At 38.3% G+C, this 14,907-nt stretch overlaps 1 protein-coding gene across 1 annotated transcript in view; it reads right to left on the reverse strand.

The window, feature by feature from the left end:
• The window catches only part of ADAMTSL1 (ADAMTS-like 1), a 175,773-nt gene extending 161,405 nt beyond the window's left edge, over nt 1–14,368 (reverse strand). Inside the window, exon 1 of the mRNA XM_009071781.1 lies at nt 14,288–14,368. Within this exon, the coding sequence (XP_009070029.1) occupies nt 14,288–14,368 (81 nt within the window). The remainder of the gene's footprint in view (nt 1–14,287) is intronic.
• Nucleotides 14,369–14,907: the final 539 nt, after the last annotated feature.

Consider the following 14,907-nt stretch of genomic DNA (forward strand, 5'->3'; position numbering starts at 1 on the left):
CAGAATCTTGGTTAGTCCACTTGGCCTTGTCTTTTGAAAAGCTGTCATGTCTCTTATAGGACGAGGATGCTCTGCTCACTACTCTTAAAAACAGCAAGGTCAAGGGGAAATGCTGAGTCCCCAGTATATACCTCATATCTAACCAATGGTGCAAAATCACCTATTCTTGTATATCTAGAAGCTGCTCTTTTACCACTACCATTTGCACATAAGGTAAAACAGAATTCTTGACAGCATAGTTTAATTTTAAAGATTTACAGAAGGGCACTATTCCTAGAGAATATTTTTCAACTATTCCTGAGCACTTTTGGAAGGATCTGTGGCAATAACCTCCCCTGAATTTTCTTATCCACAGTCAGCTCTTAGTTTGCCAGTACAAGCTAATGTGAGCACGGAGGCCAATGCTAACAGTTCAGTATCTAAAGCTTTAGCATGGTTCCAGAGTCTCATATGTTTGTCTTTAGCATTCTAAGACTTTTCAAAATACAGACAGAATCCAAGAACAATGGACTGTGCAAAGGCAGGGAAATAAATTCATCCACCCTTTTATTTAATTGCAGAAGATTCCTTTTGCCCTATGTGTCTATGACTCCTCAGATTAAAGACAACCCTGACACTAGAAACTACTTAAACTAGAACCTTCACCATCTAGTGACTTTGCAGTGGTGTGAAATACTGTGATCTTACAGATTCGGTTGGTTTATTCTTATCCTGCATAATTATACATCTCTCCACATTCTCCACCGCTTTGCAGATTGCAGACAATAAGTCTCACTCTGGCTGTTAAGCTGTGCTGAAGTTATCAGTGGCAGTAATCCTATTTTCATTTGCACTTTTTACAGGCCTGGCTTCCTCTGCACCCTACACAGAATAAAATGCTATTATAAGAAGCCTAAATGGCATCCATTTTAAATAACAAGCCCCAAATATAAATCTTAACCTGTGTATTTCTCTGCAAGTTTGGCTGTACTTGGAATTATCAGTCCAGAACATCTCTATTTCAGAGCCCAGTCCTTTCGGCCAAGAAAGACGTTCTTTTATCCTGATTATAGTGAAAAAAGCCAACTTGTTGGCCTGACTCAGGCTGCAATTATTCTGTGCCTTTATACAAGCTTTTTATAGCTCTTGGTGGAAAGGCTGAATGGAATCCTACACATCCACACAAGGTCTAAAATTTGTTGCCCTCTTGCAGAAAAACGTACAAAAATGACTGAATGAGACTTGCCCCTTCCCTGTATGCTTTTTATTTCTTGGGGTTAAGACGATACATGCAGTGATTTCCCTCATTTTATGTGACTTCAGCTTTAATAACAGAGAAAGGAGCTGACTGCAAATTGTTCTATCAAAAAAAATACAACCAATTTCTCAAGAAAAAAGCACCTGATTACCTACTTATATAAAACCCTTGAAGAATCAGCTACACACTTTAAAAGGAAGTATGGGACAATAACTAAATCTCCAAGTCAAAATGCCTATGCCAAGATTTAATATGGTCTCTAAATCTCAAAATAGGCCAAAACCCTTCATTCCTGCCATTTACAAACACAGAATTATTCCAAACTGCTGAAAGCCATAAGAATCCAAACCAATACCTATTCTAAATCAATGTGTTCTGTACTACTGTTTCCTGGGAGGCTGGGGGCTGAAGACATGCACAAAAGGGAGAATCTTTCTCCCAGTTCTTTACAGAGTATAAAAATCACATTAAAAATTTTAGTTATGTGAAAGGAAAGCTTAAATCCTCAAGTGATGAGTGGACAAACAGAAAATCAGGGCACCCCACTTAAATAAATAATCCATCTACTACTGCTAATCGTGTTTTTCTCTTCTCATGTGCATGAAAAACAGCCAGTTTGTACTATTTTCAGAATAATATTCAAGGAACAGGGGAAGTTATGTACAGCATATTTTAAACAAAGTCAAAATACAGAAACCAAATTCAACTTCAGTGGAGAAATGTTTTAAAGAAATTAAAGTTAATAGAATAAACCCTTCTCTGTAAATCTCTTCTTCTAATTTCCTTTAGTTAAAGATAACAACATATTGGATTTAAGTCCATACATAACATATCAAATGCGCTTTTTTTTTCTACAGAGGATCTATTCATAGCAACTTGTATTTGCAACATATGCAGCAAATTATACTATTAGACACTTAATCCCAATAAAGTTTAAATTTCACCCCTAACAATAAAGCTTGCACAGTTCTTGCTATACTTGAAATTGGATTCTAGAAATAAGCAATCAAAGTCATAGGTAGCTATCATGATAATTAATAATTGAACATTTGAGGTGTAAATATAACTGGTTATGTGGAAATGTTCTGATTAAATATTGACAATAATCATTAAAGTTTTGCAGTTGGTCAATTACAAAAAGTATACATTACCAAGATACAGGAAAATATCAGATAGGTGAGAGCCTTGTGATTCAGTATAGATGTCTCTGAAAAATGTGAGCTTTATGTGCCCTCTGGAGTGGCCAGGACTGATCCCACTGAGAGGTCCTTGGAGTTAAAGAGCCTTAGGGAAGAGCTGAGTACCACATCAACCCTCATGGAAATCCAGAGGAAAAAATCACTACTGCAGCAGAGATCCTCTGGTACTAACAGCCCACAGAAACTGCACTAGCTGCTAGGGCATCCCTCCCATTTTAAAATGCTACACCAGCATTTTAAAAGCTGAACAGAAGTTAACTAGTATCAACAAAACTTGACAAGTTTCATGGCAAATGCCTCCACAGTATACAACAGTTTCTGAAAGCAAGATCCATTAGAATTAAGCATGTCCCTATAAATGTAAATTTTATTTTGACTCAAGTGCTCCATATATTATTTCTGACCTATCTGATATTAATTACGCAGCTCTGAACAGGATTTTCTTCTAAGTTCCTTCATTAAAAGAGTCAGGTCCAACACAAAAGGCAGATCAGGCAAGCAGACTCCTATTTTACAAGGCCAATCATGACACTGCAAGCCACAGTTCAAGCCTAGCAAGCTGCATCACCCTTCAACACGAAGCATCGTTGCTCATTTTTCTTGACCCATGCTCTAACTCAGCAGTGAATTGAGGCTTTCAACATTGCACACCACCAGCTAAAACGGGGAGGTGTATTTTTCTAAGGTTGTTAAATGCCCCTTGTGAAAAAATGTGCTAGCTTTTCTCTACAGACAAAGACACATACTCTTTGACAGGTACTAGGCAATTTTGATTTCACTTGAAACGCAGATGCAATTTCTCACAATAATTTAGATGTCTAAGTCTTTCAAGCCGACCCATCTTAGACACTGAAAATATCAAAAGAAATGGGTCCTTCATCACAAGGACAGGTTGATGGAACTGGACCTGTCTCCTGTCAGCTAAGGAATCACATTATTACACAAGTCAGGAAACTGCTTCAGCAACGTGGAATAATTTCATGAAGGTGTTCAGAGCAAAGTGATTTTGAGAAGAGCTGGGGAAGAGCTAGCAGGTGCAAGGATGTTGTACTAGAAAACTCTTTCTCAGGAGACTGGATAGAGTTGATGACATGGGAAACTTGGGTTGCCAACTTTCTACAGAGTACACAACCCTGAAACTCTGGGAAAATTAATTGGATTATGAAGGTTGAAGAGAGAGTCTAGCCCACTACTGAAAGATAATCTAATTGAATTTTGCCAATTTTATCTGGATGATTACTCTCCAGATGAAGGACTAGTGCCACTTTTTCACTGCTGCTAGTCTGTTTTCTTCATTTCTCAGCTCCCTTGTTTTACAGACCCATCTGGAGCTAAGAAAGCACATTAGTGAAAATTTCCCACAATGTGCTGGCTCTGTGCAGCCAGCTAAGCTTTCCCCATGCATATGGCAGCTTTTCTTGAGAGGAGATTCTCAGAACCCAGTAAACCTGGTCTCAGAGTAAGGCATTCTTGAACAGAGTAAGACAATGTTGAGTGGTTACAGTGGAACCTAAAGGTTGGCTTTGACTGTTCTGATCCAGACATGCACATTACTGGCTAATGTTTGCATAATTCATTCACATATTGTGGCCAGAGAAATCTTACTTCATGAGTTAAATTTTATTCATAGCTGAAGTCCACATTCAAAATAAGGTTGGGCTATTATGGAAGCAAAGACTTATAAAAATTGAAAACTCCCTTTGAAACACATGCTTTCCAGTAAGAGCAGCTAGCAAAATGCAAAACATGGTCAACATTCCAACACCATGATGTCAATTTTCATATGCACAGACAAAATGCTACATGTAGAAATCAACTCTGTCTTCCTTACTGATGGTGTGCTCATGTTTCCCTCTATTTTTGTTCACAGAACTGCACCATGCAGAGGAGAGTGCAACCCCTTAAAAGGTTCAAAGGCATTCTCTGAATATAATAATTCTGGCAAAAAGTCACATTGATTTTTAAAAAGTGAATTTCCATGTTCTGCTTCAGTTCTCCTGAAAAACAATGTACATGCTTTAAGGGTCAGTCTTGATGTTTTCCTCTACAGCAGTTCAGAGAAATTCCTGTCAACAGGGATGGACTGAAACACCTGATTAAATTGTCTCCAATGACACACAGTAAAAAAAAGTGACATGTAAAAAAATGGAAATCGCTTCAACTTCCGCAAGGTTTACAAGCAACAGGAAAATTATCTTTATTATCTTAGCTTTTTTTTTTCCAGAGAGATAAATACAGCCAATTTTCAAGAAAACAGCTGCAGACACAGCTTTAAATGCCATCTGTCCTTAGCAGTTATATGAAGAGATGGAATGATTCACACCACACAAGAGGAAATATGATAACCAACTAGTTAGCACTAATAAAATTCAGCCTCAGTTTGCTTCCTATGGGCAGCTCTAATGCCAGCAAAAACTCCCACTGATGTCTCAGGCAAAGTGCCTGCAGACTTCACTGGTTACTCAAGTGCAGAAAGTTGTACTGGTGAAGTAGAAAGCCTGAATTTTAGAAAATAAGGTCTTGCTTGTGGCACAGCAACTGTAATGAAGTCCATGGAGCTCCCCAGGTTCTGTAGTGCCTGGACTATGAGAGTTCTTATGCTACCATGGATTCAAAGTGAACTTTTGGCAGACAAGGAATGATGGGACACTCCTCTTGTACCGTTGAAGAGGACAGGCTCTTTTCTTCAGTGTTCTCAAGGACTGGCCTTAACATTTGAAAGAAGAAAGTCTATAATTCCTCCATTTCCCCCATTTTTAAAGAGTGGTGTCTATGTGACACGACAGATGACTCACAGAAGTCTAAATGAAGGAAGAAAAATAAGTAATTATAAACAAATACATCATTGGTGTTTGCTAAGGACATAATTCAAGCAAGTTCAAAAGATCAGAACAAGACCCACATGTTCTGTTATCCCAGCTAAGGCCTTTTTCAAGATGGTTATCTGCAAGAAGAAATTTTCTCCAAGAAAAGCTTAGTGTTCCCAGTACATCTCTGTTTCCCTTGGAGAAACCAAGTTGGGGTTTTTTAATTAAAATTAACTCATAAAAAATTAAAAATATAAAGAAAATTTTCCCTTTCATAGTCACACTGCTGTTTAAGGGCAAAGCTTTAAAAGTTGTGAGTTAAGAACAGGTGATGCTAACAGGATATTTGAAAGGCCCATGAGACTTACAATATTAAGCAAAATGTATTTGCCTACTGATCTAATTGCTTACTAATTTTCCAATCTATTCCCACCAGATAAGTAATGGCATTTTAAGCCCAGCTCCTGGCATTAAAAATACATTTATAGTTTCCTCTTAGCAGAAGATAAACAGCTGCATGGTAAAAACCCATACATTAAGATAGCATTCGGGAGGTTTTCCTTATAGTTTTAACCAACCTATTGTGTTCCAAATTTAACTGAAAGAGGGAGGAAGAGGAAACAGGAAAAGCATTTGAGTGTGCAGTTTCACACTGGGGTGAAGGCAAGTGCTCTCTCATGCAGGGAAAAATGTGTGGAATATTTATGCTTTACAGAAGGATTGATCACAAAATGAATGTAGGCACCTAGGGAGGTTTTGAGCAAATTCTTGTGCATCCAGGACATACCTCCAGATACACCTGGAGTTTGGAGAATGTACCTCTTTGTTTTTAAATGATGAGTCATAAGTGACTAGGATTGGTCTAGGATTGGTTCTAGTTCAAGGATCCTCAAGTGTAGCCCCAAGGAACACCAAAATGACATAAGAACAGCTGATCTGGTTCAAGCCAAGGAACCATCTAGGCTACCAGTTTTCAACAGCAGCCAATAACTGGACACCCAGAAGGCATGTCCAGAGCAAGAAGGCACAATACTTCTCTGGAATACTTTCCTGGATTTACTGTTCTTAGCCTGTTGTGGTTTGGCTATACTGTAGTATGTAGTGGATGTTCTCAGCACTTATCCTGTCTCCTCTGAAATCCATGTAATCTTCTACTCAAACAACACTATGTCAAGGAGTGCCAAATATCATTACATGGAGGGCAACCACCTTTCACTCTTTTTAACCTCTCTCCTAGTATTTTTATTTAATGGTACTCAGTTCTTATGCTGAAAGAAACAATTAACCAGCTAATTCCTGCTAGCCTTTGCACCCCACTCAAAGGGATATCAACTGTATACATTACAAAAGCACAGGCAAACCAGGAATTCATACAGTGAAAGGATGATACTATTTGCTTTACACCATTCTTTCATAGCATTTCCTGCCATGCAATTTGCACTGTTAACTGCTGCCAGGCTCTGGGCTGGTGTTCTATGAAAAGACTCACCTGAGAATCACCAGTCTAGAGGAGACATGTAATTGTTAGCCACAAAAAGCACCTTATATTCATATGAAGTTATACAATCAGGGGACAAAACCAGAACCTCTTCAAGCAGTCTTATCAGTTAGTGGCTTTAGCAAAATCCTCCACATAGCATACAGCACACACAGCACATCTCTCTGGTGATAGATTTATTGCCTCTTCTGCTTTCAACAAAAGTGCTGATGAGATCAGCTGAAAGAATCCCTGATATGTTGTATGTACCTGGCAGTTTCCAACTAGAACTTCATCTACCAAGCAGACAATACTCAAGACACTATTATGCTATTGCATTTTTCAGCCAACATTCATGTTACTCAACAGTTTAAAAGCATTTGGAGACTCCAGAAAACAAAACACCAAATGAGTAACAAGACCTTGAAAACATCTAATAAGAGAAGACTCTCAAGAGAGGAAGCCAAACCATCTTAGCATATTTCATTTGTTACATATCCACAGAGAGCACAGAGCTTGTTTAGCCTTCTGCTTCCATGCCACTGCTACACCAAGTGCCTGCAGTCACTTGGAAATCAAGGAAAATTCCCATCAGAAGAGGCAAATCTGAATTTATCAGAACCAGTACTTGCATTGTCCTTTCCACATGTCTCCATCCCAGTAGATGGCCTGGAGCAGCCACGTATACAAGCATGGAAATTGCAAAAAAAAGGAGGGGGGAGTTTTTGGAGCTAGTTAATTTCTTGCTGAATCAGCCAGCTGGAAATAAAGCCAGTTTCTGCAATCTTCTCAGAGCTTCAGCAAGGTGCAGGCCAGGAAACACTTAATGCCAAACAGAGCTTGAGAAAACACAATCCCCTACTCTTTGCATTCTGTAGCAGTGCAGGTGTGTCCATGTCATCTTACTTTTATGATTCTAAAAGGCAAGAGATCAGGCAGCTAAAAATCTCCTCTTTACGCCTTCATTTACTATACAGTGAGCCTCTATAGGTCCTTTCACATATCCACACTGCAAGTGTTACCCCATTCTGCCTGCCTGCACTAACAGGAGACTGTGTCCTATAAATTTTAAGCAGCTACAATTTTTGGCAAAGCACCTGATGACAGAAAAAAACATTACATAAATACAGAAATACATGATTCTACATATAAACAAACGTTCCACTTATTTAATGCTACAAACCAGGCTCATTAACCAGTTGGGACCTCCCACCACGACACAAATGACAACAGTTAGCATATGACATTCTAGTCACTGCAATCAGGAATGCAGTTTTAATACATTTTCACAATTTAGCTGAGCTGACTTGCATTCACTGTGTTTCTAGTGCATCCAGAAGCATGACAAACTGACAATTCTTGGAAACCACATTTCTCAAAACAGGCTGAGAATACTGTTTTCATTTTCTCTCTGTAATGATGTTAAATCTAATAAATACAAAATTAGAAACAGAAATAACATTGTTGCTAAACACTTTATGTAATATGCTGTCTGGAAGGGATTTATTAGGCTAAGTTCTCAAAAACTGCCCTCCCTTTAGAAACATGTGACACTAGTACTTGCACTGCTCAAATATTATCAAATATATACACTCAAGTACTAGAATTTACACACCAGAAACCTACTATTTCAAAAGAATTTTAAGGTTAAATTTTGCGTTAATCAGCTAAATATGATGAGAAATACTTAGCCAGACTTTTTTAAGTGCTTAAGGCACCTAATGCCTGGCTCTCATTAGATTAATTGAAACATACCTTGGTACTTGTTTTGAAAAATCCAGCTAAGCACCTACCACTGCAGTAAAGAACCTAACAGTGTTTGTGTTTAACGTGTCTCAAATCTTACTGAAAGTCATCAAAACAAAGGCTCCACAAAGCCTTTTGAAAATGCTGCATTTTCCTGCATTAATTTAACAGCTTTGTGTAGCTGATGATCATCAGAAAGGGAGTTCTCAAAACTGAACTTCCTTCTACAAGTTAGAGTGAGGACATTTTGAAAATCTGACCCCTAAATTCAAGAGCACTTGACAAGTGTCTATAGGCTTCAGTGAATATCAAGTTCTCCTCTCATGGGAAAGAAAGGTATATGCATATTTTCAAATCCTAAAGGAATTACTGTCTATCACTGGCAATAAAGTGAGTGCATAGGGCATATCAGAACTGCAGTGCCATACGGTTCCTATGTGGGTCTTAGTAGTCTCTCCAGAGTTGCCATGGCTATATCCAATGTCCTTTCTGGAATGTTGTGCTCACTAACAAACTCTACTTCAAAAACAAACCCATTCTTTCATCAGACACAAACCCTCTCTGTTTTACAGATATTTTGCCTAATAAGAATTACGCTGGAATTGTTCAAGTAAGACTGTGTTGAACTGTTCACAGGCACAAGACTATCACCAGCATTATCAATTGGATAGACCATAAAACACACTGAGCTGACAGTAAAGTACAACATTTGCACAGTATAATATAACTCGTGCTCAAGATTTCTTGCATAGCCTTACAACACAAACAAGTAGAGAGGCACAATTATAAATCTGCTCCCACTATCACTGAAATTAATATACTTTACCCCTTCACTGCACGTTATATTTGGTGTTTACCTAAACCATAGTTCCTGGGGACTCAAGTGAGCATGGAGAAATATTTCAAGGAAAGTTTCAAGCCCCAAAACTGCAGATCAAGACAAATATATGAACCCTACAGGTTCTAGAAATAAAAGCAAACAAAAAGGACATGGATTTAAAAACTTTTGTTCTTTTGAAGTAAAACTCATTATTTTGCATAACTAAATCATGAATTCTGGATGAACAGTAAAAGGGCTTTAATATCAGTACAATCAATCATGTACATTTTCTGGGATGCAAAGGAAGGAATGCACTGTGCAAAACTGCCACCTCAGTACCATTGACGCCTCAATTTGGTAAGGAATAAGAAGGATCCAGCTGCACCAAGCAGACCTCAATGAGTAATTATCAATGACTAAGCATTCAAGTCTCTTCTAAAACTAAAGACCATCCTAGAGCTATTCTTTCATTTCTTGACTACTTTTTGAAGAAACATTAGAAGCCACTGGCAGTTGTGAGAAATTATTCCTGCACTTGAGGCTTCTCTAAAGTGTTCAACTCCTGGATTTCTGGTTTTGGAATCAGCAGTTTTCAGCTCTACACACAACTGATTTGAGAATCTCTGTCTAATTTTTAGTATAACTTCATCAGAAATTATCATAGTAAAGAATAAATAAGATAGCAAAAGGATGTCTTCATTGATGACATCTGTACTCTTGGTCATCTCCCATAGCTGACTCTAACTTTTTATGAGTACATTTTAAAACCTTAGTATTCATACATAGTTTGTGTCTCAAGTCACAAGACACGAGTCAGTTTTTCAGCCCATTCAACTCTTTTGGATTGCAAATTGAGGGTAACAGCAGTTCAGATCCTGTGAGCACTGGCTGAGCAATCATTATCAGTCATAGATTTATAGCGAGTTCAGAAACTTACATAAGTTTTCTGGTAATGCTGTCACCAAGTTGCAACCTTGTCAATAGCAATGAATATTTTAAGTCAGAGCACTTCTACAGAGCCTCAGATGTGTTATTTGTCTTTAGAAGCAGCATCTCAGTCTTCAAACTAAGAATAAAACCCCAGGCCTTTCGAGGCTGGTGGCAAAACTCCAGATGGGTGCAGAATGGCAACCTGTCAGAAATGGAAAACTGCTGCAGATTTAACTCAGGACTTGCAAATCTCATCCTGATATTTCTGATCAAAGTTACTGGAGACTTCAGAATCCTCAGCATTGTATGGCATGTAGATCATAATCTATTTTCTGGACATCGGTGTGCAACATATTTAGTGACTGTAAAACAATAATCCAAAGGTTTTCCACAAAGATGGTCTCCAAGTCCACTATGTCATATAATGGACATCAGATTTTTGGCCTTGCAAAGCTCAGTCTTAAAGACATTTACTATGTTGGTAGTTTTTGGCAGATTGGTTATGGCAGAATCATTTTGAATACGATAATGTTTTCAGTATGTATATCCTTCATATCCAAAATATCAAAGATAGTTAGAAAAAAACCTAATGCAGGCAGGGATCGCAGAAACATAAATCATGGAAGCAACCAAGAGTTTATTCAATGAATATATGACCTATGAAACCTTCCCTTCCATAGAAACTCAGAGCTAATACTTCTTAATATCCAGACATGGTGTCTTTGCTGTTATTCCCTCCACAGACATCAGAAATCCCATAGTCTTTGGAGGTGAAATGTACTGACTTGTAGAAAGTTTGATTTGGACTGGAAGAACCTAAGAAAATATCCTGATTTGAAAACAACATACCAGAGAATAAATCTAAAATGAATCCATGTGTAAAATTCATGATGATATATACTTGCCTATATGAATCTGCTAGCCATCATTTCTTCCTGCCAGTAATCCACTAGTAAGAATATAAAGATATACAGTCCTACATAGATTTTATAACAAATCTAACAGCATCTAGCTGGATGGTGTAATAAAAAGTTATCACAAGGTTAAGTGGTTACCAGGCTGAACATCCTGCCTGTTCCATTACTAATATGAAGCCATATGTACTCAAGAGATCACATAAAACCAGCAAAACTGGACTGGATACTTCAATTTTGTTAGCTTAACCATCTCCTAAAATCTGTAGTATTGATAGCTCTCCTGCTACCATGTGAGAAAAATGAGGATCCTTTTACACAATAAAGCCATAAATACAAGTTTGAAGGATACAGTTAACATTCTCAAATACATATAGTCTGTAGAGCACAGTAATTTCTTTGGATAGAGTCGTCATTTAAATCTTTAGAAATAATTAATTATTCCATGTAGCTGCTACCATTTGATGGTGGAGTACTTTGATTTTTTTCAAAGAAAAACATACAAATGTAATTAGCTTGTATTACCATTGGCTTTACACTACTGCAGTTCCATTAAATCCATTTATATTGGCACATGGGAGGAAAAGTAGGCCCTATACTTGCAAAAGAACAGAGCCAAAGCCTACCCATAAGTGATCTCTTCCTGAGTGATTTATGTCACTGCTCTTGGTCACAGAGCAGATTTAACAAACAGCAGCTCAGCAATGCTCAGTGGTAAGCTATTCCCTGGGTTATCCTAGGAAACCTGACTTGCCTGCTAGTATAGTGACTAATCTGCTCTTGACAAAGTAATTTTGTCAAATTTGAGACACTGCACATCTGAAAGGGCAGAGTTCAGTTTGGAGCCCAGCTAAGCACCACACTGTGTTTGTTACCATGGTGGGAAGAATCAGAAAGAGCTCCTATAACCAAAGTTAACTTCCATTTCTTCTCAGGAACAGCTACCTCTTTTTCACAACTTCTCATGTTCAAGTTTTCTTTGCATTACACACATACCACATTTCCACCACATTCTTTTAAAATGGTCATTATTTTATTCTGTACCTGCCTCAAGCAGGATGAAATTAATCAATTGCACATAAGTGATACGACATAGACTTGTGACCTTGCCCAGCATCCAATTGTTTCTAATTGATTAGCTCCAGACATAAGCACTTTAATAGCCAAAAACAACACAAGTGGAAGTTATGGTACAATATTAAGGTAGAATTACTGTGTGTGGTCCATATAGTATGGCCCCAAGCAACCAATTAAAGAATTAATGGTTATTGGATACCAAAAATGTTATGTTAAATAATATAAAATATCTTTAATGTGCCTAAAATTGTGATAAAATACCTAAAACTTAGGAGCATAAAGGCCTCCTACAAGATTGGGGTTAAGTGCTAATGACTCATATATGCCAAATAGATTACAATATTTTTAAGGACAATCAAGACCGAAAAAATTGACCTGGATTGAAATTTTCATAAAGCTACTCACAACAGCCTATTGATTACTACAATGTGTTTGGTTGTTTTTATTACAAAGAGACAAGTGAAGCTATGCCAAACCATTCGTGGTGAAGAGGAAACTATGCCACTACTGGTTCCAGTTCTACAATAAGAAAAACATGAAAGAAAAATATTGTGAAAGAAAAATATTGTAAAACAAAAAATAAAATGGCCCCTTCCTAACCAAAAGGCCCAAACACAGATTGGACATTTCCCTTCCCTGAGCTTCTATTCTCATCTTGAACAGAAGTATTATGGGAACTTGATATGTTGCTTTCTGGGTGTCTTATAGGGCTGGTTATTACAGCATCACTCAACTGCTTGCACACAAACATACATGCTGAACAGGCACAGCAAATCAGTAACATTTTTGTTCTTGCATAAAAAAATGCTAGCACAGAGGAGATGCCACTGTGGCCCTATCTGCTTGGCCATGTGCTGAATGCTCTGTGTTTTACTGCACAATTAATACAAATGTAAATTTTTACACCAATGGTGAGTCTTTTGCTCAAGTAACCAGTGTACTCTCATGACTAGCTGCAACCATAATACAAACAGAGGTATTCATCAGCTGCCAAATGACTCACAGCACACTCAGCAGTGCTACCAAGGATGTGTTGGAGACCCAATTCCTACTGTCTTAAACTTCAAAGTCCACCCTAAATTGATCATAGCTTATTCAGCTCTCTAGTACAGCCTCCTCAGTTCTTCATATTGCTTTTGAATTTACTTTTGCCTGCTGTGTGGTCCTTCAATTCAAAATTCTTTAGGATGCACATTTATTTTCTGTCCAGCACATCAGGCTCCAGTTCTAATCACCATTTCTCCACATTGCAATAGTACAAACAGTATACAACATTATTTCAGCAAACAGTAACACTGATTTTATTTAAAACCAAGATTTCATTTCTTTGTCAAAAACTACTACACTGCTTCAAAAAACAATGCTATTCATTTTTAAAAAAAAATATTCTCCAGTTAATTTAGCTGCCCTTTTCTAAGGATTTCTGGATATGTGTGTATTTAAGACTGAAGAATCCTTCAAGCATTCTGTGCTGTGGGAACTATCAGTATAGAGAATGACATACTGTAACAACATCTCTGCTGCATGCCAGCACACCATATTTCTTGAAATACTCACTTCTTGGAACTGATTAGGCTCATGTGTCAGGCAATAGATCAGTTGGCAGCTATGGTTTTCCTCCATGGTTTCTGTACTCATTGAACACTTGAAGCAAAGACCTTTTTGGACCACCTTCCCCAGCCCCCAACACTGACTTCCAAGTGCTTTAGATGTTTCTACCCAGGTATTTATGTAACTCTTGTCATTCACAGCATCTTAACACTTATCAGGTGCTAAAACTTCTAGGGGCAAAGAGCAGCTGTGCTGCCTAGAAAGACCCATGGCATTGCATATCTGAAAAGATCTCCCTTTGGTCCCCATTTGGTAAAGTCAGGTTACTAGAAGGAGAGAGAATATTAATTTCCCACATGGATGTCTTTGAAATTCAGTTTGGTGAAAGGAAAACCTTCTCACTGGGAGTCTTTTATTTACAGTGCAGTTCCTTCAGCAGCTTTCTGTTTCAAAACAGTAATTCAAAGCGTGCAGCAAGATCATTTGATAAAGGACCAGGCATGACAACAGCAAAGAGTTCTTTACCTACCTGTAGATGAGCATAGAGAGCAATAGCAAGCCAAGTGATCTCCCAGGAGAGCCCAGTGGCTTTAGGGCTGGCCATCCTCATGCCTTGGGGCTCTGCTGAGAGAAATTGTTTCAAGTTACAAACAAAATCAAGTGGGCTCAGCCAGAATTTCAATGACTAAAGCAAACTGGGCCGGCCGTTGGAAGCAATGCAATGCAAACACTGGAGTGCTGTGCTGGCCAGAGGACCGGGCGCAGTGCATGCCATGAGCACAGCCTGCAGGGTGAGGCAAGCTCCAATTAGGGAACTGGAAAGGGAGAAAAGGAAAGCTTCGGGGAAGCTGGCAATAGTGGGTAAGTTTGACTATCTCCTGCATGTAAGAGAATTTATCACATTGGGAACCCCTCCCACCTTGATCTCCAGAAGGTAAAAATCCAAGGAGCATAGGATTTCTGATGTACTTTCCAGCACTTTCACCCACTCAAAGCTGAGAGCCCAGCCCTGGGATTTCAGCAGTCATTTGCACTGCCTTTAAAAGCTCTGATCATAACAGCTCAGAGGCTAAGCAATTAGGGCAGAGTAAAAAAAATTTAGTGACTACCATGATTACAAGGCCAACATGAAATTGTCAGTCACTTTTA

The sequence above is a fragment of the Acanthisitta chloris genome, unplaced genomic scaffold, assembly GCF_000695815.1.
Source record: "Acanthisitta chloris isolate BGI_N310 unplaced genomic scaffold, ASM69581v1 scaffold9873, whole genome shotgun sequence".
NCBI classification, from domain to species: domain Eukaryota; kingdom Metazoa; phylum Chordata; class Aves; order Passeriformes; family Acanthisittidae; genus Acanthisitta; species Acanthisitta chloris.